The sequence below is a fragment of the Ambystoma mexicanum genome, chromosome 4p (genome assembly GCF_040938575.1).
Source record: "Ambystoma mexicanum isolate Mex_15411 chromosome 4p, UKY_AmexF1_1, whole genome shotgun sequence".
In the NCBI taxonomy this organism is placed as follows: Eukaryota; Metazoa; Chordata; class Amphibia; order Caudata; family Ambystomatidae; genus Ambystoma; species Ambystoma mexicanum.
Genome location: NC_090927.1, coordinates 1,189,372,033 through 1,189,396,088, shown reverse-complemented (window position 1 = coordinate 1,189,396,088; position 24,056 = coordinate 1,189,372,033). Strand labels below are relative to the sequence as shown.

Genomic DNA, 24,056 nt, shown 5'->3' with positions numbered 1-24,056 from the left:
ATCACGTTGGGTTGCCATGACAACAATAAGCGTTTAAGATGTCAAAATTCTAGAATGACCCCGTACACGCATTTAAATTGTTTTTCTTTTTCCAAGGACCCTTTGGCACTTTTTGCATACATGCCACGGTTCTACTCGCACTGCCATGTTGGCAGGTACAAAATGGCCACCGATATAAATACAGAAGTAGCCATGACAACCAGATGGCTTCACCTGCAGACGGCCGGAGGCTCTGCTATTCTGGAGTCCGGATCCATCCCCCGCAACAGGTAAGAGTCTTTGCAGACCCCACTGTTGCACTGCAGTAGCAACATATTTAATTCACGCGGCCACCCTTCCACATGGCTCACATTTGAGAATGGGTTTTTGTTAACACAAGCACATGCCGAGATAGCATGTTCTGGGTGGATACTATGCCTTCCCATGTCACTCGAATAGAGGTGTACTCATTTGTTAAATTGGTGCGATCTCTGTTCTTTTTTCGGATGCACCAGCATTAAAATATGCCACTCCACACCGATATATCAGTCTTGTGAAGAATTAGTGAGGTAAGACCATTTTTCTTGGGACTTGTGATGTTAGTACATATCGCTGACCTCCCTCGCAGCATATTAGGTATTAATACCTCTGGTTCTCGCTGACAGATAGAACTTGCACAGGATCAATGTTCTTCCTGGTCTGGACTATATAGGAGTCCAGATGGTCTGCAACCCCAGACCATGGTTTCAACCGAACACGGTAAGAATTGGGGATCAGCCTCCAAATGGAGACATTCATTATCTAATTATGCATACAGTGCCATTAAAAAGTAAATATATGTTGTTGCCGAGAACCCCACATGCCTCCCTGTCCGATTTCTTTTTGACAGAGTCCACAGGATACTCCCACCATTACTTGCTTCGTCCAGATGAAGGCCGACACAACAGCAGATACATAATTCAGCTCTTTAAGGGCGAAACACGGTTGTGTTGTCTATATGACTAAGTTCCAGTGTCCAACTCACACACTGTTTTATAATTGTGCATTGAAGCACCTTGTACTGTTATTTTATCATTTCCTACTCATGTGATCCTTCTATGTTCTCAGAGTATGTATGTGTTTTTGTATCACAATCTGAGTTATTTACTCCGGGTGAGCACTAATTGCACCATATGCTGATATTGTATGTAAACTTTTGAGTTTCCTGTGACAGCTTTGAAGTCCCCTATCACATTGTGATATATATATATAAATTGTGTCTAATAAATCAGCAACTATTGTGGCAATGTGGTAATCCATTATAGGAGTGGGTGTATTGGGTTCTTTGACCCTGTTCATTTGTTTTTTACTTAATGGCAGGAAGCACCGACAGATGGAGATGATCGGAGCACCAGATTTGCCTTGGCTACGTTGGTGCAATGAGGATCATTCTGCAGGGGCAACGTCTGAGTGTGATGACCACACATAGTAGCAGTGGAAATGGAGGGAAAGGAAGAGCCCCCACCCCCGCCCCAGGGGAACAAGGAAGCATCCCCCAGACTCCTCGGCTGAGGATATCTGCTGTCAAACTTCTGACATTTGGAGTTGCCAGCTGTCGCAAAGAGGTTGATCTGAGGAAGACCCCATTTGCTGAAGAGCCGCAATACTTGTGCTTGCTTAAACTCCCATTGGTGGCAGGACCACAGCTCCCTGCTGAGAGTGTGAAATGGTGATCTTGACTCCTGCCAGGTGAAAAGGAACAAACATACGCTGAAGAATGGCACAGTAACAGAGACTGGGCTTCCATGGAGAGATCAGGGCAGCGCGTCCCGCCCCTTTTCCTGATGTAAACTTTGATGCTGGTGTTGTCCATGAAGACCCTCAGCACTGGAGCTGAGGCTGGAAAGACGTGAGGGTCCAAAAGACCGCCCGCATATACAGGATGTTTATGTGCAACTTCTTTACTTACAGGAGCCAGGCCTCTGGCATGAGAATGTCCTGTGAGGGCTCCCCAACCTTCTAGAGAGGCATTGGTCATGACTGTAGCCAGGTAGGGAGTTGATCTGAAAAGGAGCTCCCTGAGTGACAGCCATTGCAGGGTTTGACGGAAAGCCCGATTAAGGGCGATCTTGTCTGTCCATGTGCCTGTGACTTACTGCCACCTTGCCACCTGGCATCCAGAAATTCTGGAAGGGGTCTCATCCGAAGACTGCAAAAGGGGATCACATGGATGCAGGAAGATGACATACCCAGCAGAGGTTTTATTGACTGAACTGTTGCAATGGTCGCTGCCGACAGCAGTTGGATCTTTTCCAGGATGGCCTTCACCCTCTCTTCTGAGGGAGTCGCTGAACACAAGACTGCGTGGAGTCGGGTGCCCAGGAACAGAGGGTTCTGAGATGGCACTATACAGGGCTTCGGATAGTTGATAGAGAAGCCTAGCAATGTGAAAAGTTGAATGGTCTTTGCTGTGTGCTGGGTTGCTAGAGCAGGACTGAATGAGCCAATCGTCCAGGTAAGGGTAGATGTGCATTGCCTTGTGGCGTAGATGCGCTACCACTTGGGTCCCCCGTCGGGAGCAGTTCCTCCGCTGGTGGTAACGGCAGTCTCATCCTTATCTCCGAGCATAAGGACTGTATAGCCAACAAAATGGCCGCCGAGTTGTCTTGCGGCGCTGGTTGAGGGGAGTCCGACGGGCGGTCAGGGGCCCCGTCGGCACCCTCAACGTTATCGTCGTCTCCTACGTCAGGATCCCTCCCGACGGGCAGGTCTTCTTCCACGCCAACGCCGTGGCTTAAGACTTCGATCAGCTCCTCCTCAGAGGTGGAGGCCGAATCCACGACGACCTCCTGCCCCCCCCCCTTTTTCTTCTCCGTCGGAGGTTTCACGGGGGTCCTGTCGATGGGCATAAAAGAGGACTCCCTCCGCGGTGGCAGGGAGACTCTGAGCCCCGAGGTCGCCACCACTGGTGTAGCCTCCAAAGGCTGAGCCAGGGCCGCCGCGACTGTCTCGATAGAGGCCTTGGCCGGATGGATTAAGACTTTCACCACCTTAGGTGCGCTCACCGCCTTCTCCTTGGGGGGAGGGACACTGCCTCGCTCTCCCTCCGATGGGGCCTTCGAGCTCGACCGGGGCCTCTCCAGGAGCTTCGCCGGGTGCTCGGCCTTCCTCTTACCCGAACCAGAGCGTTGGCTCGGGGTTGATGGTGCCGGGGAGGATGCGCCCTGCCTGGCGCCCGTAGAGCCCGACCGTTTGGCGCTCCCGGTGCCAGCGGACTCGTGGTGCTTGGCCTTGTGTTGGACCCCCCGTCGCCGGGGCGTTCTCAAAGGTCTTAGAAGACTGCTCGGATTTCTTCTTCTTCTCGCCTGACGGGCTCTTCCCTTCCAGCCAGTTGGCGAGACGTTGATGGCGGTCCTTCATGGTCCGCTCCGACATATTGCCGCAAAACGCACAGTCCTTCTCCACGTGCGTCTTGTCCTCATGTAGGCAGTAAAGACAAAAGGAGTGTTCGTCTTTCTTAAAGACATTCTGAAGCTGGCATCCAGGGCAGACCCTGAACAGCTTTCCGGGCGTCGAGCTTCCCTTCTCCTGGGCCATGTCAGAGATGGGCCTGGGAAACTTCTGGAGTCCTCCAAAAGTGTGGCTCGACGAAATCTTCACCCTTGAGGGGCGTAGACGAATCCGACACGGGTCCCCGTTGATCGGATGAAGAAACAGTGGAGCTTGAGGCTCTTTTTGACCGAAAAAAATCGAAGTTTTTAAGAAAAAACGTGAAAAAATAGCACTAACGCTCGAGAGCAATAGCACGAGGATCCCAACACTTGAACGTGCAGTAAAAATCTGAAGATGGCTGCCAGAGGCGGGGCTTAGGTAGAGGGCAGTCATTGGCTGTGGTCGGTATGACGCAGAGATCAGTGATTGGTTACTACTACGAAAGACAGATCAGAAACGAAACTGATACTGATTTTTTCTTTACCGAGGATTCCCAGCCTGACGACGGGGAATATTCATGAGCATGTGAATCCATGCCAGGCCCCATGCTGGAGAAATATTAATTCTCCGGTTGGTGTTTTTTGCCAAAACTTGATTCTAAAATGTGTTTGTGTTCTCTTCTGTGACTCCAACCCAAGTTGAGCCCTTTGTTCCACTTTTTGGCGGGCTTCTCCACAGAAGCCCTCCAAAGTGGTGCCACTCTGTCTGGGGTACTTAGGAGGGGTGGAGGGAAATTTAGGCACCCTGGACTGAGTTGCCTAGGCAACTCAAGTCACACTCCATCCTGATTGGCCCAAGTGGTGAGCTGGCCGGCTCACCACTTAGCATGTTTGAGTGACAGCTAGGCTGAGTGAATGGGGGTTTGCTGCATAAAAGCAGGGCTTTGGGGACTCGAACTTCAGAAGTCGCCACAGGACCTAAGAATCCGACGAGGGAGAAGCTGAGCCTACCTGCCACGACACCACTACCGGTGGAGCCCTGCTGGACTGCCTCACCACTTTTCCCAACGACAGAGGAGATCTCCCGCCGGAGAGTCTTCTTCCTTTGACTGGTGGGGATAACCAGTTTCACCGTCTTTTCGCTTTCCCGACGTACCTCGTGGCCGCCTTGCCCGTGCCAAGCACCCCGGCAACCGGGATACCACATTTTACCACGACTGCGAAACAAAGGTACCACCTTTAACCGGAAAACTCTGCGGCTGGTTTCTGCCCTGGTAGTGCAACGACCTTCATCTTTCCTCTAAGTCGAGATCTTCTCTTCCCCTGGACGACAACGCAACTTGCACCCACTACCAGGAACAACTGCCACCGCTGGAGGATCCTTATCACTTAAGGTACCGTGTCCCGCCTGGCTTCCCTTGCTACCGACTGTACGGGGTAGATTTAGCCCCCGGCTTTCGAACCTGGGTTAGCCTGGGACACCCTGGCTAAACTTTCCTAAGCCTCTCTAAACTCTTTTTGAACCCTCTGCAAGACTTTCTAAGCCTAGTGTAACTGTGTGATCTTGGGCGCATTTGTGCTCTGCTCTCTCTAAGAGTGGGCCCAGCCTTTGGACTTTGGCTCACCAGTGACATTTGCTCTTCTGCCTTGCTTATAGTGTTCCTGAATCTTAGAGTGGTGTACCTTTCCATATTCTGTCTTTTTCCCTTCCTTTCTCACAAACTTATTGGAGTGCAATCTAGTTAAGCGCGCACCTCTGTATGAAAATAAGTGGTGTTTTACTGTGACTTATCTGATAAGGAAAAAGGGGTGTATATATTACAATAGTAACTGTGTTTAGAATATTTTACAATAAGAGTGCTGGAGTGTTTCAAACTGTGTGTTTTTAAATAAATAATTATATACCTTGATACCAAAGCTCTGGTCAGTGTTTGCTTGTATTATTGTATCTGAGTGCCTATTGTGTATACTTTGCATACTGCCTAACTCTTCTTGAGGGAAGTCTGACTGCTCAGCCACAGCTACCAGGTAAATCTGGGTGGTACAGACTGCTACCAAGTGGTTTTACTGCCAACACCTGTAGTCTTAAATCTTTTGCAGTGGTCCCTAAGGGAACTGCACAGGTTTCTGCCTAACACCATGTCAGCGGCGGTCTGCCCCTTTTGTTCTCGTAGTCCCAGGATACAAATGTTCCGGCTTTCCCGGTTTTCGAGATCCTTCAGTTTCAACAGGGTTTCCTCCTCCCGGGTCTCCAAGTCCATGAATCGCGCTTCATTTCATGTCCGTAGGTCTACCTGCGAGTGGTTGTTCTCCATCCCCTCCATTTTGTCCTCAAACTTGTCCACCCTACCCTTCAGGTCACAGACCGATGCATGGATGTTGTTAGTGAGAGCTGGGGTGGCTGTCCCCTCCAAATGGTGTCTTTCCCGTTCTGCTCCCCTCCGTTGTCCGTCACTGGCACGCTCCGTTAACGCTGCAGGGATTGGAGTCCTGAGATCTCTTGCTTCTCATCATTGGACGGAGCGAGATCCACGTTTTGAGCCCCACACTCTCCCCTCACCAGGCTCCGACGGCCTCAGCGTGTCGCCGTGCCAGGCCTCTGTGGGCCCCACACCAGTGGTCCCACTGCCGGTTCACAGCTCCCCTCCAGCGTCGCCATCCCTCATCCGCTCATCAACCTGGTGGTTCCCACGTGGCAGGGTGTCTTAGAGCCTACCGAGGACGTTCAAGGGGGCTCACCCGTGTCTCCCTTGGCCGCCCCTCTGCTCCGTTGCTTGGTCCAGCCTGGGCCCATCTATCCTCCAGGGGATCACGATTCATGTACCCCAGGCGGGCTAGCCGCAAGTTTTAGTGTCTGTCTCAACTGTTCACCCCTTCCAGATCCCCCGAGTCTCCCCAGGGTGGCCTGTCAAAAGCCTCAAGGGTCCCTGCGCTCCAATCAGTCTCTTGGGCCCGCCTCTGGGACTTCTCCGGATCTTTCCACCTTCACCATTTGCATCCTGCTGCTCCACCAGGATCTTGGGAATCACTGGCAATGCTACATTTGTGTTTGTCCCTTAATCTTGGCTGGGCGGCCCGCTGCTGCTTCTCAAGGCTGCACCCTTCCACTTCAGGCCTCCTGGTGTTCCCGGTTGACTGAAGGTGCTCCGAAAGTCACCTCAATGTTCTCACCATGGGGTGGGGGGGCCCTCTCAGATCTCCTGGCTTCACCCCCAACAGCCTGTGGTGCTCCTGGCCGACACGTCCCTCGCTAGGCCACACTTCCCCAGCCAGTCCGGGGGCTGCTGGATTCTGCTTGGGGCAGACCACAGCTCCTCACACCACCATCCTGCAAGCCCTGCTAGCCTCTGGCTGCCCCTGGGTGGTTTCACTCTCCCTGCTGCAGCCTCCAAAGGTTTGTGGCCACCAGGAGGCTCTGGTATGCCGGCTCCTCTGCGTGGGTTTAGGGCAGGCACACAGCGTGACCCCAACTGCCCCTCAGGGGAGCAGGGTGACAGCTGGAACTCATCGCTCAGCACCCTTCCACCTCCAGGCACTGCTCCCACCAGGGTGCTCACAGGAAGTTCGGGGGGGGAGGGGCCTTCTGGAGCTCTGCTTTGGCAGCAAGCAGTGGAGCTCAGTCCTCACGCTGCCTTCTTGGTCTGCACCCCTTGGTGGTCTCTGTTTCAAATCTTTTTAATTCTCTTTGGCGAGACCGTTAAGCAAGATGACTCAGAGGTAGAAATATTTCAAAGAGAATTGAAAAATGATCAGACCAAGGACAGGGAGAAACCCTAAATGGCGAGATTTTAATGCTATAGGATGGATCCAGTCAAGTATGTTGGCATCTTTGTGGGTGGCAGTCTTCACATGCAGACTAAAACCTAACGCCTCTAAGGCATTTATAAGGGAGACACCATCCAAGTCTTGATCATCCTCAGCCAACAGGTTGAAATCCCTCAAATCGTAACAAATGGGAAGAGGGTTTCAATATTATCACAGCAGATGGCAAGAAATGGTTCTTTAAAAAATGGTGTTTTGTGTGGAGTTCTGTATAAGATCACAAAGGCAATAGAAGAGTGAGGATCCAAGATCGATTTTACTAAAAGAGTATTCACAATTGTCTGGTGATACAACATTAGAGATGTATATATGAAGGTGACTTTTGTAGAGAAAGGCAATCCCCTCCTCCTCTAGCACTCACCCCGACAGCCCTAAGCAGACTGTAGTCTTCTGGGATAGCCAGGGTGGAAGCATGGAAGGCGGCCTCATGGAGCCAGGTCTCAGTGACTGTCAGAAGGTCAACTATTGATAATACCAGAAAATGAGAAAGCTCCAGTGCATGTTGCAGAAGGGAGTGGGCATTAAGTAAGGAGACCTTCTTGATTCATTAGTAAGAAACTTAGTAAACAAAGTAGGTGAAGTTACATGTCTGGTTTTAGGTGAGGAGGGTAGGGATTATGGCCAAAGATTAGAGTTACAATCATCCAAGAGCTCTGTAAGGTCAGGGGCTTCTACAGTAATATATTCACGTCCTGCACTAAACACAGTGGCTGTAGAGGGCGAACCAACATTGATAATGCAATCGGCAGGCTGCCAGCTCTGCAGGTGCCAATGATTCTGAGGAACCCTGACCTAAGGAATTTCGAGATTAGTAATTAATACAGAAACTGGAGACAAGGGAAAGTCTCCACCATGTCCGGTGTGAGAACTCAAGACGGTAGCACCAACAAGGACCTGCAGGCCGCTAACGTAGAGATCCACTGGGATGTTATTCAAACATTCAAAGTCAGAGACTAAAGCCATCCAAGCTGTAACAGGATCCCGAGTGTTCACAGTACTGGGGATGGACAACCAAGTACATTGCAAGGTAACAGGCAAGACTTTCCTTCCTCCTAGAAGCTGGTCCGGTCAATGGGCGAGCTTCAGTCACACCTACACATTCAACAGGCAATGTTTTTACAACCCAGACAGGCAGGCAGGTGGAGCTGGCACTCGAGATTAGAGAGCACAGCAGGCCGAAATGGTAAAAGGATACATTTAAGCCCAAGTAGAAGTCACTGCAGTTGTCAAAGACACTGTGGGGTCAAAATACCTTCTGTATAGTTGAAATTAAAAGAGGAGTAGGAGAAGACCTTTTAAAGCGAACCAGGCATACCAGACATGAACCAGCAGAAACCGGCTAAAACACAGTGGCGCAAAATCACCGGTCTGGAAAATAAATAGCTAACAGGTGCTGTTGGGAAATGCAGTTCCAGCAAGACCAAAGAAGCAATACATTGAACATAATGTTCTTACAAAGCATACTAGTGCTAAAGCTACAAAGATGATCGTAAATGACTCTTAAAACAACTGAAATGAACAGGCTAACAGAAGTCAAATGTGATCAATCAAACAGCACAAAAGTAATTGAGTGTTGGCAAAACGCACAGCTGTTAACTCATTCAAATCTAAACATAATCTGACTCGAGCCAAGTGCAATTGGACTTCCCGGATGTGTGCTAGGAACTCTGGAGCTGCAATTCCACCTTGCAAATAGGGATGCATCATGCTCAGCCCCATTTGAGCCAATCCGGCCCACAATACAAGACTTTGCTAATGGTCAGTACGATGTAAAGTGTACAGACTTATTCACTATGCTTAAGAATAACACTATGGATTAGAATTAAATACAATCTGCCAAGTATGGTATTTAATGACAATTTGAACAACTTGACTATTGCCAAAATGTAGTTGATTTGGGATACATGGTACAATACAACTCAGACAAGGATCTGGTGCCGTAAAACTGCTACAGTGGTGATGCAGTGCAGTTGAAAAGCACAGTAAGATAATGACATAACAAAATCCTTAGTTTGGGAATACATGAAGCATTTACCTTCAGATAATGTCCCCTCGACCCCAAGCTTATGGGCTCTTTTCCACAACCATAAATGAGGCAATTACATGCGCCTCAAGTTTAATTTACTGCCTACCTTGGAAGTTCCAAGGTCTTGGCCAAGAGGTCTTACCCCCTACTGCCATGGCATGACAAGCTGAAAAACAACTGTCTGGAGGGGTCACCCAAACCAATGCAAGAGGTAAGGATTCATTTAAAACCTTCCAGTTGTCAGATCTCACAGCCTTTCACACAATTCAAAGGATATGAGGCACAGAAGGTAGATTATAGGTTTATTTCCATACAGTTGAGCCAAAATGGGATGGCATACCACCATAGTAAGCCCCCCCCCAAAATGTAGCCCACAAGCACAACAAGCTCAGTTTTTCTAGTGTTTTACACAATGAGACTCAGTCAGTGATAATACATGTTAAGAATGATTTGCATGTTTCCTTCCATTGACATCAATGGGATCCCAGCTATTTTCTACATCTTGAACCACTGTCATTATTTTAGAGGTAAGTAATGCCCTTTTGCTTCACTCGCTAGGCTCGACTCACTTATTTTGGGAGCACTGGTCAGCCCCTCTAAGGTTACCAGTGGAGCAGGACAGCCTCCTTTCATGACTTTCCTTTATTGTTCAATGTAGCACAAATCACATTACAGTGGTGAAACTATTTTATAGTTTTCTGTAGAAACACTTAATTGTAGATGTGCCTAGGCAGAGTTCTACACTTTACTGGTGCACTCAGGTGCACATTTTTCTAATTGCTTAATGCAATTTTGAGTACCATATACTCAAAATAAACCTGCCATGCCGGCCAACCATGTTCTTTGGCCAAAATTAGTGTGTTTGTGGCCTGACCTGAAATGGGGGTTGGGATTGGCTGGTCCCAATCCACATTCCAGCCAAGGGATGACTGTTGCTAGGCAAAGGTGAAGTTTGAAATTGCCCCCGAATTGTCAGCCATTACCAGTTTGAATGTTGCATGTCTTTGCTGCTGGTGGGCTGAGGCAGTTCTTGTTACATAAGAGCATGGTTAAGTATTGGTGTGCAACATCAGTACAACCAACAATTATGCATTTAATAAAAAGATAGTGTCATCCACATTGAACAAACTGGGAGCCTGAAGTGAACTTGACAATGAAAGCAACATTTAGAAGAGTGCTGACATGTGAACAAAACGAAATATCCTCTTTAGAACCCATCTAGGGCTCAGACTAAATAACCTTCCCTACACATGCGTATGATAGCGTAATCACTACATGATACATAGCCCTTACCTAACTCGGAAGTTGCTATTTCTGGTATCCCAAACCTCACCATAGAACCATTGCTCAGTTCCTAAAACAAATAAAACAAAAAATTAAAATTAGGAAAAGGACAAACTATATTTTCAATACCAAAATGAAGCAGCATTTCGCTTTAAAAGGTAACTTTATTGATGGAGAAAATAATCAGGTAAATACACAACGTATCAAAAAAATTAATAATCATACTGATCCTGCACACATAACTGATTGACACCCGTTTAACTTTTGTGCTACTCTTCATGCAATCCTACTGTGTATCGATTCTCTATAACCACCTGTTCAGATAGAAGTTTCAAAGTGGCACTCACAGAGAGTCTCCATGTAATTTTGGTTTTACCACACAGTTGACTGATCTTTTTTTCCCCTTTGAGACTATTAATTGCCTAAATGGCGGTGCAACAGTGTGCTTGTTCCGCACAATCCTTAGAACCCCCGAGGACAAGTGCTTCAAAAAGGTTTGTGGAGTCTATTTCACAGAGTAGGTCGCCCCCCCCCTTGTGTTTAACTCACTGGTTGATGGCAACTGCTAGTAATACTTTCATAAGCTACACAGTGTTGCAACCAATTTGTGATTAAGGAATACATGCTAGTTCTTTGGGGGCGGGGGGCAATTAAAATGGCAATCTGCAGTTGGGTGGTCAGTGAAACTCCAAAACAAGGCTGGGTTTACCTAGTAGGCATGGAAACCAATGTGTGGCAATTATGGTCACAACTTTTAGAGTCCAAGTTGCGAGCTCAGGGTGGTCCTAATCAGATCTGGCTGGATGTATGAATGGGTATCTGGGATTTCCTCTGACTCAACATCCCGACTTTATGATCGGGAAGAATCCTGGGAAGATTTGCATTGGCATCCAGTCCCAAATATCTTTAAGAGAGACTTTCTCATGAAAGAAGTTCCGGAAGTGAGGTTTGAAGCACAAGGCTTGCAGTTCGCTAACCCTCCTGGCAGATGGGATTGCGACCAAGAAGGCTGTCTTAAAAACATGACTGCATAGGCTCAAACAGAACCACCATCAAGTAGGTCAAAACCAGATTAAAATCCCAATCTGGGGCAACAAATGGGGTTTGACAGAAACTTGTTGAGAAGTCCCTTCAGGAACTGGGCCATGACCGGAATAATAAAAAAGGAACCTTGGCCAAACACAGACAGGGCCGCCAAATAACCTTCGACTGTGGCAACCTGAAGGCCTGAAGAGGCCAGTGACAGAAGGAACTCCATCACTGTGGTGGTGGGGCAAGAGATTGTGTCCGTCTCGCGTTACCACGCCTCAAATCTTCTCCACCTGCACGCTACAGAGATCGTGTAAAAGGTCTGCGTGCAGCCAGAAACACCTCAAGTACCTCCTCTGAGAGGTCCCAGTCATCATACCTTATCCTCTCAAGAGCCATGCATGTAGGTTGAGGGAATCTGGGGTCGGTGGAGCACCCGACCCTCCGACTGAGTTAGGAGATCTGGACGCTGAGGTACCTGGTGAGGTGGACAGATGGTCAGATCCAGGAGATCGGAGTACCACGTTATACTCGCCCAATCCGGGGCAATAAAGATCATGGTCAAAATCTATTCAACCTCCTGAGTACACAACGGATGACAGGCATCACGGGGAAAGCGTAGTGGCGAGGGAAGATGCAATCCACCATAAAAGCATCCCCCCCAGTGCGCCGTTCGCTGGGATTTCCTTCGAGCAAAATTGTTTGCACTTCCTATTGGATCTACTGCAGAGGTACCCCAGAGAGTGAAGACCTCCTCTAGGACTTCCTGGCACAGTTCCCACTCATGCAAGACCGTGCTCTGCCTGCTCACAGCATCCGCCAAGGAGTTCTCTTCCCCGTCAGATTAACTGTAGAGACCGAGATTTGGTTCTGTCGCACCCAGAACCACTGCTGAATTGCCTCTGTACAGAGTGGATGGGAGTGTACACCACCCTGCTTGTTGAGGTAGTGCATGGCCACTGTGTTGTCTGTCAGGACGAGGACATGCTTCCCTCCGAGAGATGGGGCAAAAGCCCTCGGGGCTAACCTGATGGCCAGCAACTCTAGCATGTTCATATGCCACCTGGCTTCTGATGGTGACCGGAGGCCGCTCACCTGCAAATCCTTGCAGCAGGTGCCCCCAACCCTTCAGGGACTCATCCGTGACCACTCAGGCATGGGGCCAAGGAGGCCAGAAGAGTTCCCCGCCAATAGATTGCTGCGCATGTTCCACCAGCCGAGTTCGCTGACTACCTGGCTGGACACTGAAAGGCGATCCGTGAGCGCTCCCACATACTGGGACCACTAGTCCCTCAGGAGCCACTGGAGGGATCTCATACGGAGTATCGCCTCTGGCACTAGAAAAACACGAGAGGCCATGAGACTGAAGAGGTGGAGGAAGGAAGCCGCTGGAAGGGTGGTGTGGTTCTGAAACAAATGCACCATCTGGGCTATGTTGCTGAGTCTCTCATCGGGTGGACAAGCCTTGCCTACCCGAGTGTCTAGGACTGCTCCGATTAACTGGGGCCGCTGAAAGCCACTGAACTGGTGTCAAATGGGACTTGAAGTTGAGCGAGAAGCCCAGCCTGTGCAGTAGTAGGCAGGTGTCTTCCAGGTGAGACCCGACTTGCCCCGCCAACTTCCCTCAGATCAGCCAGTCGTCCAAGTATAGAAACGCATTGATTCCGGATCTCCTGAGGGTAGCCGCGACTACCACCATGAGCTTGGTGAAGACCCTTGGCACGGAGGTCAACCAGAAGAGAAGCACTTTGAATTGATATTGCTTGTCCCCTATGAGGAACCTTAACGTTCTTTTGGTGTATCGGCACATGGAAATAAGCGTCCTGTAGGTCTATTGACACTAGCCAGTCCAGAAGTTCGAGAGCGTGGAGAACCTCTCTTAACGTCACCATCTAGAATTTGCTTTTCTCAAGGATTTGTTCAAGCCCTGAGGTCCAGTATGGGACTGAGACCGCCCCCCTTTTTGAGCACCTGAAAATACCGGGAATACCAACCCAGCCCTCTCTGATCGAGAGAGCTCTTCCACGGCATCCTTCAACAACAGGGCGCTCCGTTCTTCCTGGAGCTCCTGTCCCGGTTGGATTGGGGGAGGTGGGGGACTGTCTGGAAGCATCTTAAGAAAAGCCAAAGAGTAACCCCACTGTATCAACAGCAGGGCCCATGCATTAGAAGTTATTTCCTGCCACTGGGACCAAAGCTCTGCCAACCGTCCACCAACCGGTGCATTGACGGAGGGGACGATCAAATCGGCTTAGAGGGCGCGGGAGACCTTGCCGCTGTTGCTGCTTGCTGGCCTCGAGAGGCCCCTCTGCCCCTTATGGGACACAAGAAGCGCCCCTGCCCTTGCCTGGCTTGCAGGAGCTGCGCCTTCATGCCATAGGGTACATAATGACTATAGACTCTGCTCCTGGAGGCAAAGCTGAAGGAAGATTTGGTAGACTGCGCGACTAGGGCCAATGATTTAGCAGCCAACTTTTATTCCTTACATTTCTCTAAGGATTCATCTGATTTTCTGGCCGAAAAGCATGTCGCCTTCAAAGGTTCTGAACATTCGGAGAGAAGCCAGAAGTTTTTAGCACTACTGCTGAACCCACTGCTGTGCCAACGAAGTCTGCTTTGTGCAGGCCTGTTTGCCATGACTGTTTGGCTACCTCCTTGCCTTCCTCCACTAGCTGTAAAAATCTGTCCCGCATGGCACCCTCAGGGATGTATTCAGCAGCATGTTCCACAGCCTTCCATAAGCCAAAAGGAGTACTTGGCGAATCCACATGCTAGGTTAGTGGCTTTGAGCACCATGCTGCCAGAGGTGAACACCTTTCTGGCCAATGCAGCAGATTTCTTTCACCTCTCTGTCTGTATGCAGATTGGAAGTGGATACCGCAGTTCTGGTGGAAATAGTGGGAGCCTGTATAACCAACCCTTCCGGGGAAGGGTGTGTGTTGAGGAAAGAAGGGTCTCCCCTTGCCGGCCTATACTTTCCTGTAAAAGTGGCATTCATAGGGGGAATAGTACAAGAGTGCTGCCATAAGGAGGCTAAAGGATCCGCAATGGATGGGTTGAATGGCAGGTTATGCTCAACTGTGTGACCCTTTTCCAAACTGTCAGTGAGCTCATACCCCTCAAGAGGTGTGGTAGACGCCTTCAACCCAAGTGTGTTAACAATCTTGTGAAGCAAATCCCTGAACTTGATATTAGCATGGATATAGGGCTGGTTCTGTTGGAAATCAAGGTCTGGGGAAATATCCAGACCACTGGTGTCTTGTAGACCCTATGCCAGGGCCAAAAAATTGTCCTTGTCGTCAAAATAATAGACGCCGCCGGCCCCCGTGTAAAAATGGGTCATCGATGCTGAATATGGATTGCATAGAGTCGAAGAAACTTGATCAACAGAGGCACAAATGAACCATCGCCGACTGTTCGCGCAGAGGGCTAGATAATAGCTTTTGATGCCAAAGGTTCTTTCAGCGCCGAGGGACGCTCCGATAACCGATGGGCATCGTGGGACTCGGCGATTTATGCCTGATAGGCATGACACCCAAAGGTGTATTACACAATGACACCGTCGACTGAATGGCTGGCTTGGGGTCGGGAGCACCGAGCACCGCTTTTGCCGCCAAAGCTTGCTCGTCGGGAGCTGCACCTAGAGCAGCTTGTTGCTGAAACATATCAAGCATGGAAGTCTTAAAGCTTTCCCACTCTTCCCGAGTGGTCAATCCCGCTGAGGGCTTACCTCGATCAGATGACATGCTGGACTCGTGCTGATGCCACTTCTTCTGCGCGGAAGACAACGAGGAATGGCTCCTGGAGTGAAACCGTTTTAGTCTTCTTGCAATGTGTGATGGGGAACCAATAGCGGCCAATACGGAACAAAACAGGAGGGAGGGGGATGAGTCTATTATCACACCAGACCATATAATGACAAGTTTAAGAGACACGCGGAAACAAGTAAAAACCCAGACTACATGTCCCAGAATGCCCCACCAATCAACTATCACACTGGACAATACAAATTTAAGATACACAAGAGAAAAGAAACTACATATCCCAGAATGCCCCAACGGATACATAATCAAAACAAAAGCCAGAAAATGGGAATAGAAATCAGACAAGGAAGACGAAAAACCATGTTTCCATATAATGGGGGTTCCGGGCAGGGGGGGGGGGTTTAAATACAAGGCTAACTCCGTGAAGTTGAAGCTGGGAGGAGGTGAATTAGTCTCAGGTGTAAGGAGCCCAGGGCTAGGAACGCCCAACACTAATTGCTGGGGAGGAGACTCACCGGGGTTAAAAGCATCAGAAAACAGCTCAACTGGCCTCTCGTTTTGCAGGAGTGGAAGGAGGCTGACAGGGTGGACTCAGAATGGTACGAGGACAGTACCCCATATCGGTGGGCGTATTAGAGGGAAAAGGAAATCTCGGTGGGCGTATTAGAGGGAAAAGGAAATCTCACCGTAGTGTACCATATCGGACCTGTAGTCAAATCCGACTGCACAGCAGATGAAGACGCCTGAGTCCCAACGGCGTAAAAAGTAAAGTTTGTTTATTTACTGAATTCCAGCCAGTGTGGAACGGCTGGCTCCGAGAACCTGCAGCAGAGCTTGAACAAGAAGGCTCTGATCCATTCCGGAGTGTTGAGTAAAAACGCTTGAGTCTGAATATTTCTGTTTCGAACAAAGAAAGGCTGTCATTCCTGTGTTCTCCATGTTTTGAACTGCATTCATTTGTGGACAAGCAATAGTGCAATCCTTGAGTTTGTCTTTTTGAGCAACCTGGAAGACCCTTTATTTTTGTTTTTTTCACAATGAACTTTAAGTGAAGTTAATTGGCTAAGGAGAAGACCAGTTGCACCCAACCATTTAACCCTTGGTGAGCTGTAAGAATAAAATACTATTGGTTAATTTACCTTCTCGTCTCTGGCTCACTACTTTACAGTGGTGGGATTCACAGAGACACGTCTACCATGCAGGCAGTCATAAAGGCATTGGCTGAGGGGCAACAACAGTTACAACAACTAGTGCAGGTGCAAGGTCATCAGGCCCAAGCAGACCGACAAGCCCTGCAACAGGCTCTACAGGTACAAACTGCAGCCCAAGAGCAGGGCAGGGAAGCCCTGAGGATTCTGGGGGAAATCGGTAGCGGCACAGAGGTCACATCCAGCCATACCGCCTACTGTGCTTCAAAAATACCAGGCGGGAGATGATCCCAGTTTCTTCTTTGTAAATTTTGAAAGAATAGGTCAAACAGCACAATGGCCCCAGGACTGATGGTCTTTCTTTCTGGCGCCCCTTCTTACGGGAGTGATGCAAGGAGCCTTACTGGAGAGGCTAGGAATGGACGATGAATCATATAGGCTCCAATTCCATGAAACCCGACTAAAAAACGTCGAAAAGCCCAAGGCAGCTGTTTTAGCGAGTACAAGACCTAACTGAGAAATGGTTACAGACCAATACAGCCACAATGGGGCAAATAAAAGAGAAGATAATAATACTTGAGCAGTTCATTGAAGCCTTACCAGGGCCCATCCAGAGGTGGGTTAAGCAACATCACCACTTGACCCTGTTGGAAGCTATTGTTGTAGCCACAGACTACCAAAAAGCTGGAATCCCTCGCAGTGTTACGATACCAGCAAGGCACCACCATGATCTTCCTTCCTTGCGCGGTAACAACCGAGGAGGCGCCCCGGAGCCGAGAACAAGACCTGAACTGAAAACTAATAACGGCTCCAACCTAATGAAAGGACAGACGCCCCAATGCTTTGAATGTGGGGAATGGGGGCACATTGCCCGGTTTTGTGCCAAGAGAAACAAGACATAACCCATGGAAATAGGGACCTTACAACAGCATGGAAATCGGAAGAAGCTGCCCTATGTGATAGAGGTAACAGTGGATGGACATCCACAACAAGCTATGATGCAGAGCGGAAGTCGACAGACGGCCATACAACCACATGTGAGCGAACCTGATCCAGGACAGGTGAGATCTATTGACATTAAATGTGTACATGGGGATATTAAAGGGTACCCAACAAAAGAAGTGGTGTTAGGGTTACAGGGGAAGGAACTACCGGTTAAAGTGGCCATTATCCCTACCCTACCCGCTCCCGTCCTAATAGGAACAGACATTCCTGAGTTTGATCAGTGGTTAAAGGAAGCCCCTTTTTCACAAACCGAGATAAGAGGAAGGGACATAAGGGGAAAACTCACCAAGAACCAGAAAAGGAAGAATAAACAGAAGGGGGGGAAAAGAAGAGGATATGGCCCTCAGAATGGCGAGTGGGGGATCAATCTGCCATCCTTCCGGACTGAATCAGGTCTAGACGAAACCCTAAAACGAGCCCGGGAACAAGCCTTAAACAAAGGGGAAAACCCAGCTACCACTCCATATTTCAAGGAAAAACAAGGGCTATATTATAGGGTTACCCAAGGAACAAATCACGAAGAAAGGGAACAACTGTTGGTTCCCCAGTCATATAAGAAGACGCTGATTCAGCTAGCACATGATCATTCCACAGGAGGTCACTTAGCAGAAAACATGACGGGGAACCGGGTGTAACAGAACCTTTACTGGCCTGGGATATACGCAGATATAGCTAGATATTGCTAGGAGTGTGTCATATGCCAGAAATCGAGCAACCACACACCAGCCTGAGTACCCATGCAACAAATACCCCTGATCGATGAGCCATTCCAGAGGATAGGAATGGACATAGTAGGGCCATTAGAACCCTCTAGTCGAGGATTTAGGTTCCTCCTAGTAATAGTGGATTACGCCACCAGATACCCTGAGGAGTTCCCCTTAAGAGGAACCTCAGCTAAACAGGTGTACGATGTACCATTACCCTTCTTTGCTAGGGTGGGAATACCCCTTGAGATCGTGACAGACCAAGGGAGCAATTTCATGTCAGTTGTAATGAAGGAAGTGTGCAAAACCCTAGGTATACATCACCTAAAAACCTCAGTGTACCACCCACAGACAGATGGTTTGGTGGAAAGATATAATAAGACCATTAAACAGATGATAAAGAGAGCCACCATCCCTAACGGACAGGGGTGGGAACGGGTTTTACCATGGGTGCTAATGGTTCTAAGGGATACACCCCAATCGTCCACAGGGTATTCCCCTTTGGAGCTGTTACTCGGAAGACAACCCAAGTCGGTGCTGGGAATACTAAAGGACAATTGGGAACAGCAAGAAGAAACATCCCTCACGGACTAGGTTCACGACCTGAGGGAGCAATTGGGGAAACTGAGGGACTACGCTCAAGAAAACCTGGGTAGAGCCCAAGAAAGGCAAGAAAAGTATTATGACCAAGGAAGCAGACCCAGATCCTTGAAGATAGGTGACAAGGTACTTGTACTACTGCCTACCCACACTAACAAAATGCTGGCCCAATGGCACGGGCCTCATCAGGTAACCAAAATCCTGGGACCAGTAAACTATGAGGTGGAACAACTCGAACGGAAAAACAAATATCAAAATTACCACATCAACCTACTCAAGCTGTGGAAAGAAGGAACCCAAAGTGTGCTGTGTTCAACCTTATCAGATATGTCCGTCCCACAACAATTTGTCCCAAACCAAGCTAGTAGCATACAGGATGTGCAATTGGGGGGAACAATTGAATGAGAACCAAAGAACAGAATTGTTTGCTACATTGAACCCAGTAGCCGAAACCTTTTCTGGTATACCAGGGCAAACACATTTGGCAACCCATGCCATACCCACGGAGGAAGGGAAAACGGTACGCCTTAGACCGTACCGAATTCCAGAGGCAAAACGAGGGGAGATCGCCAAAGAAATAGTAGAGATGCTGGCTCTAGGAACCATTGTACCCTCAAAAAGCGCCTGGTGTTCTCCAGTCGTCTTAGTGCCAAAACCGGACAGCTCCACCAGTTTCTGTATGGACTTTAGGCAGCTGAATGCCATTTCGAGGTATGAAGCGTATCCAATGCCCAGAATTGATGAGCTCATAGAAAGACTTGGTTCGGCCACATACCCGAGTACCCTAGACTTGACAAATGGTTATTGGCAGATTCCCCTCGAATCTGCTGACCAGGAGTAAACAGCGTTTGCCACACCCCAGGGCCTGTTCCAATTCACGGTTTTGCCCTTTGGGCTACATGGGGCTCCAGCTACTTTCCAGGCACTAATGGATAAAATACTGAGACCACATGAACGATATGCCGTTGCATATCTAGACGACATAATTTTCAGTAAAACGTGGAACGAACGTTAGTTACATTTAACCCAAGTAATACAGGCGTTAAGAGGCCGGTTTACATATTAACCCAAAATAAAAAATCGAAACTTGCTACCCAAACCACCAAATATCTGGGGTATGAGGTTGGAGGTGGTATCATAACCCCATTGATAGACAAAATTCAAGCCATCCAAAAGTTGAGAATGCTGGAAACAAGAAAAGAAATTCGAGCCTTTCTAGGGTTCGTGGGGTACTACAGGAGGTTCCTGCCTCATTTCTCAACCATAGCAGCCCTCCTTACGGACGCTCTGAAAACAAACCGTCCCCTACAAATCTCCACTGAGGCAAAACAGGCTTTTCAAACGTTAAAACAAATGATTTCCTCCAAACCCGTTCTACATTGTCAAACAGATGCCTCAGGATGTGGATTGGGAGCAGTACTCTCACAGGGTACCGAACAAGACCTATGTCCTATAGCTTTCATCAGCAGGAAACTACTTCCACATGGGATCCCGTACTCTACTCTGGAAAAGGAATGCCTAGCAATTGCGTGGGCAGTAGAGACACTAAGGTATTATCTACTGGGAAGGCGGTTCACCAACTTTACTCATCATGCTCCACTGAAGTGGTTGGCAACACAGAAAGACTCCAACAATAGAGTCCTACAGTGGTTTTTGACTTTACAACCATACCACTTCATAACACTTCACAAGCCTGGAAGGTATCAATTGGTAGCAGACTATCTATCCAGAGCCATTGACATGCCCGAACGGCATGAGTCTTTGGGGGGAGTATCTGATGGGGAACCAATAGCGGCCAATACGGAACAAAACAGGAGGGAGGGGGATGAGTCTATTATCACACCGGACCATGTAATGACAAGTTTAAGAGACACGCGGGAACAAGTAAAAACCCAGACTACATGTCCCAGAATGCCCCACCAATCAACTATCACACTGGACAATACAAATTTAAGAGCCATAAGAGAAAAGACAAACTACATATCCCAGAATGCCCCAACGGATACATAATCAAAACAAAAGCCAGAAAATGTGAACAGAAATCAGACAAGGAAGACGAAAAACCACGTTTCCATATTATGGGGGTTCCGGGCAGGCGGGGTTTAAATACAAGGCTAACTCTGTGAAGTTGAAGCTGGGAGGAGGTGAATTAGCCTCAGGTGTAAGGAGCCCAGGGCTGGGAACTCCCAACGCTAATTGCTGGGGAGGAGACTCACCGGGGTTAAAAGCATAACAAAACAGCTCAACTGGTCTCTCGTTTTGCATGAGTGGAAGGAGGCTGACAGAGTGGACTCGGAATGGTACGAGGACAGTACCCCATATCGGTGGGCGTGTTAAAGGGAAAAGGAAATCTCACCGGAGTGTACCATACCTGACCTGTAGTCAAATCCGACTGCACAGCAGATGAAGACGCCCGAGTCCCAACGGCGTAAAAAGTAAAGTTTGTTTATTTACTGAATTTCAGCCAGAGGCCAGTGTGGAACGGCTGGCACTGAGAACCTGCAGCAGAGCTTGAACAAGAAGGTTCTGATCCATTCCGGAGTGTTGAGTAAAAACGCTCGAGTCTGAATATTGCTGTTTCGAACAAAGAAAGGCTGCCATTCCTGTGTTCTCCATGTTTTGAACTGCATTCATTTGTGGACAAGCAATAGTGCAATCCTTGAGTTTCTTTTTGAGCAACCTGGAAGACCCTTTATTTTTGTTTTTTTCGCTATGACCTTTAAGTGAAGTTAATTGGCTAAGGAGAAGACCGGTTGCACCCAAAAATTTAACCCTTGATGAGCTGTAAGAATAAAATCCTATTGGTTAACTTACCTTCTTGTCTCTGGCTCACTACTTTACACAATGTCGTTCTTTCCCTTTGTCGGGAGTGGGATCCTCCGTCTCAGCCTCCAAAGACCAAACAACGGATCATGCCAGAGATTTGGTAACAAGTCGGCCCAAAGCCAGTCTCCCGGCCCTCTCACACAGGGATTTGGGCTGCCTCTTTGCGCACGACACTCAGGGCTCCAGGTCGTGACCAACACCTAGGCACCACAGACACGTTGTGGGGGGTCAGTTACTGACATTTTGGCCTCGCAATCGCATCGCTCTAAGCCCGAGACCCTGCGAGACTACGGTTTTCTGAGAAAAACGTACAACAAGGTACAAAAAAAAAAAACGAGTAAAGTCTAGCTGTGGTCCCGACGCAGCGTGCAAACACGCAAAAATAAGGAACTGAAGCATGGGGCGTAGTGACGTGCTATATATGAAGCCTGACGTCACTTTTGGAGCCGATGATCGAGAGCACGACAAGACAGATCAACGGCTGAGTCGAGGTCCACTACATCCCCTGTCGAAAAGTTTCTGAACAGCAGAGCTGGGTGATTGATATCCATCACTATGAGAAATCTCCGGGAGAAAAGCAATCCATTGAATTTCATTTTTAAATACAAACGCCTCCACATGCGAGTCCCCCAGCACTTTATGCTGGACTTATGGATTTTTGGTCTGTTCGCCTGTGGGAACCTTTTTCCACACTCATTCATTCTTTTACCCTATCCTTTGGGATACTTAGTTTTTCTTTTTGTAGCTGTTACGCTCACCTGGCTCCCACAGGGGCGTCGATCTGAACTGGACAGCTGCGGCCTCCACCAATGTGACTCGTAGTGCCGAGATGACGGACTGGACTGGACTGGCCCACCTAGCTTCGTTTGCTTGGCCCGTAGGAATGTTCTTCTGCAAATGGAGAAAGGGAACGAACCACCCGTGGAGTTGAGCGTTAACCCTCTCCCACTCCCGCTGTTCTCCCCACTGATCACCTTTGATGTCCACTCTTATAGTCTCACCTGATGGTTTGGAAAGATGGGCTCTCCATCCTGCATAGAGCGCAGGGGCGCGTACATAACCAGTTGCTCCACTGGCTCGAAGGAATTGGTGAGTTCCAGAACAATATTGACTCCGAGATTCCCGGCAAGACGCTGTAAGTATGTAGTTCGTAAGAGTTCAAATTTCTGACTTTCACTCTTGTCCGATTCCTTGCAGGTTGCAGCTTGACCCTAGCGAAGAGTTCCTCGTGGCAACCGGTAATATTCAGGTAAGAATTTGTATTATCCAACACAGTTCGATAAAATAATGTCAATATGTAACCTGTTGCTTTCTCCTTATTCAGGCGCTGAGAGAAAGTATGAAGTCTCGGGGAATAATGCCTCAGGCGGTAAAATCATGTAAGTCTATTGTGGTGAGAAGGTTTCCCCTTGTTTGTCCCTTTGTTTCACCTTGCTGTCCTTTTGTTTCCCCTTCGGGGCAGGGGTTCGGCGAAGATGCAGTGGAAGCTGCGCCGACCCGTGAAGAGGAATAGTACCCTCGGTGGTAAATCAGGTAAGCCTATGGGGGTTAACTAATATTGCCTTTGTGTATTCCCTTGGCTCACTTTGCTGTTCTTATCTTCCCCTTAGGTGCCGGAGTGCGGCGGGAACATGCAGGAGGATGCGGTGGAATGTGAAGATGCTGCGAAGGCCGGTGGGTTCAGTGCGGCGCAGCAGCAGGCGAGGCGATGCGCATAAAATAACTTCTTTCTTCCAGCTCGAAGGCGCGATGGATCGGGAATTCTGGTAAGTATCAAAGGTATTGCTCTTGTTCTAACCTTTTCTCCTTCTTTCTCCCTTTTTCTAGGAGCTCCAGACTCGAGGCGGGCGTGGCAGAAGACTGGATGCAGACTTGCAGGCACGGTGAGCGCTACGCTGCTGGATGCAGAATAACACGGAGCGTGTACTGCTCTTCGGGCATGGTTTAAATAGCCTCCAAAGTAGTCCCAGGTAAGTATTCCTCCTCAGCCCCACCCAAGTAAAAAAAATAGTCCCTAGGTAAAGTAGTCCCTTCCAAGCCTCTTTTGGCTTGGAGCTCTTGCAGCATGGTCTGCATCAGGTAAGTTTGCAGCATGGTCTGCATCAGGTAAGTTTTAATCTATGAGCCTGGCGCCATAGACACCAGGACTGCACCCAAATAGCCCTTAGCAGGGGTTGTTGGGCCTGCTTGGGATAACTTGATGCCTGCTTTCGGGGTTGCTGGACTTGGTCTGGGTCCCACGGGGTAGGCATCATGACAGTAGCTTTCTCTTGTAGAAATGCTTTCCTCCAAGTTCTATGGCATCAGTCATTTCATTTTACTGCACAAAGCACTCTGCGCAGTGTGGCTGGGAGCCCATCGGGCTTCCCTTTTTATTTTCTGTTATAGGGGGATGTTTGTATCCATCCTATCTTTTATGAGATCAGCACACACCACCATATGTGGAGTGCTGAGGGGTT

The 24,056-nt window shown here is 48.7% G+C and overlaps 1 protein-coding gene across 1 annotated transcript in view; it reads right to left on the bottom strand.

Annotated features, from left to right (window-relative positions):
• Positions 1-24,056, bottom strand: part of ANAPC1 (anaphase promoting complex subunit 1) — a 2,053,226-nt gene that overhangs the window by 1,506,932 nt on the left and 522,238 nt on the right. Inside the window, exon 15 of the mRNA XM_069606837.1 lies at positions 10,531-10,591. Coding sequence (XP_069462938.1) covers positions 10,531-10,591 — 61 coding nt within the window. The remainder of the gene's footprint in view (positions 1-10,530; positions 10,592-24,056) is intronic.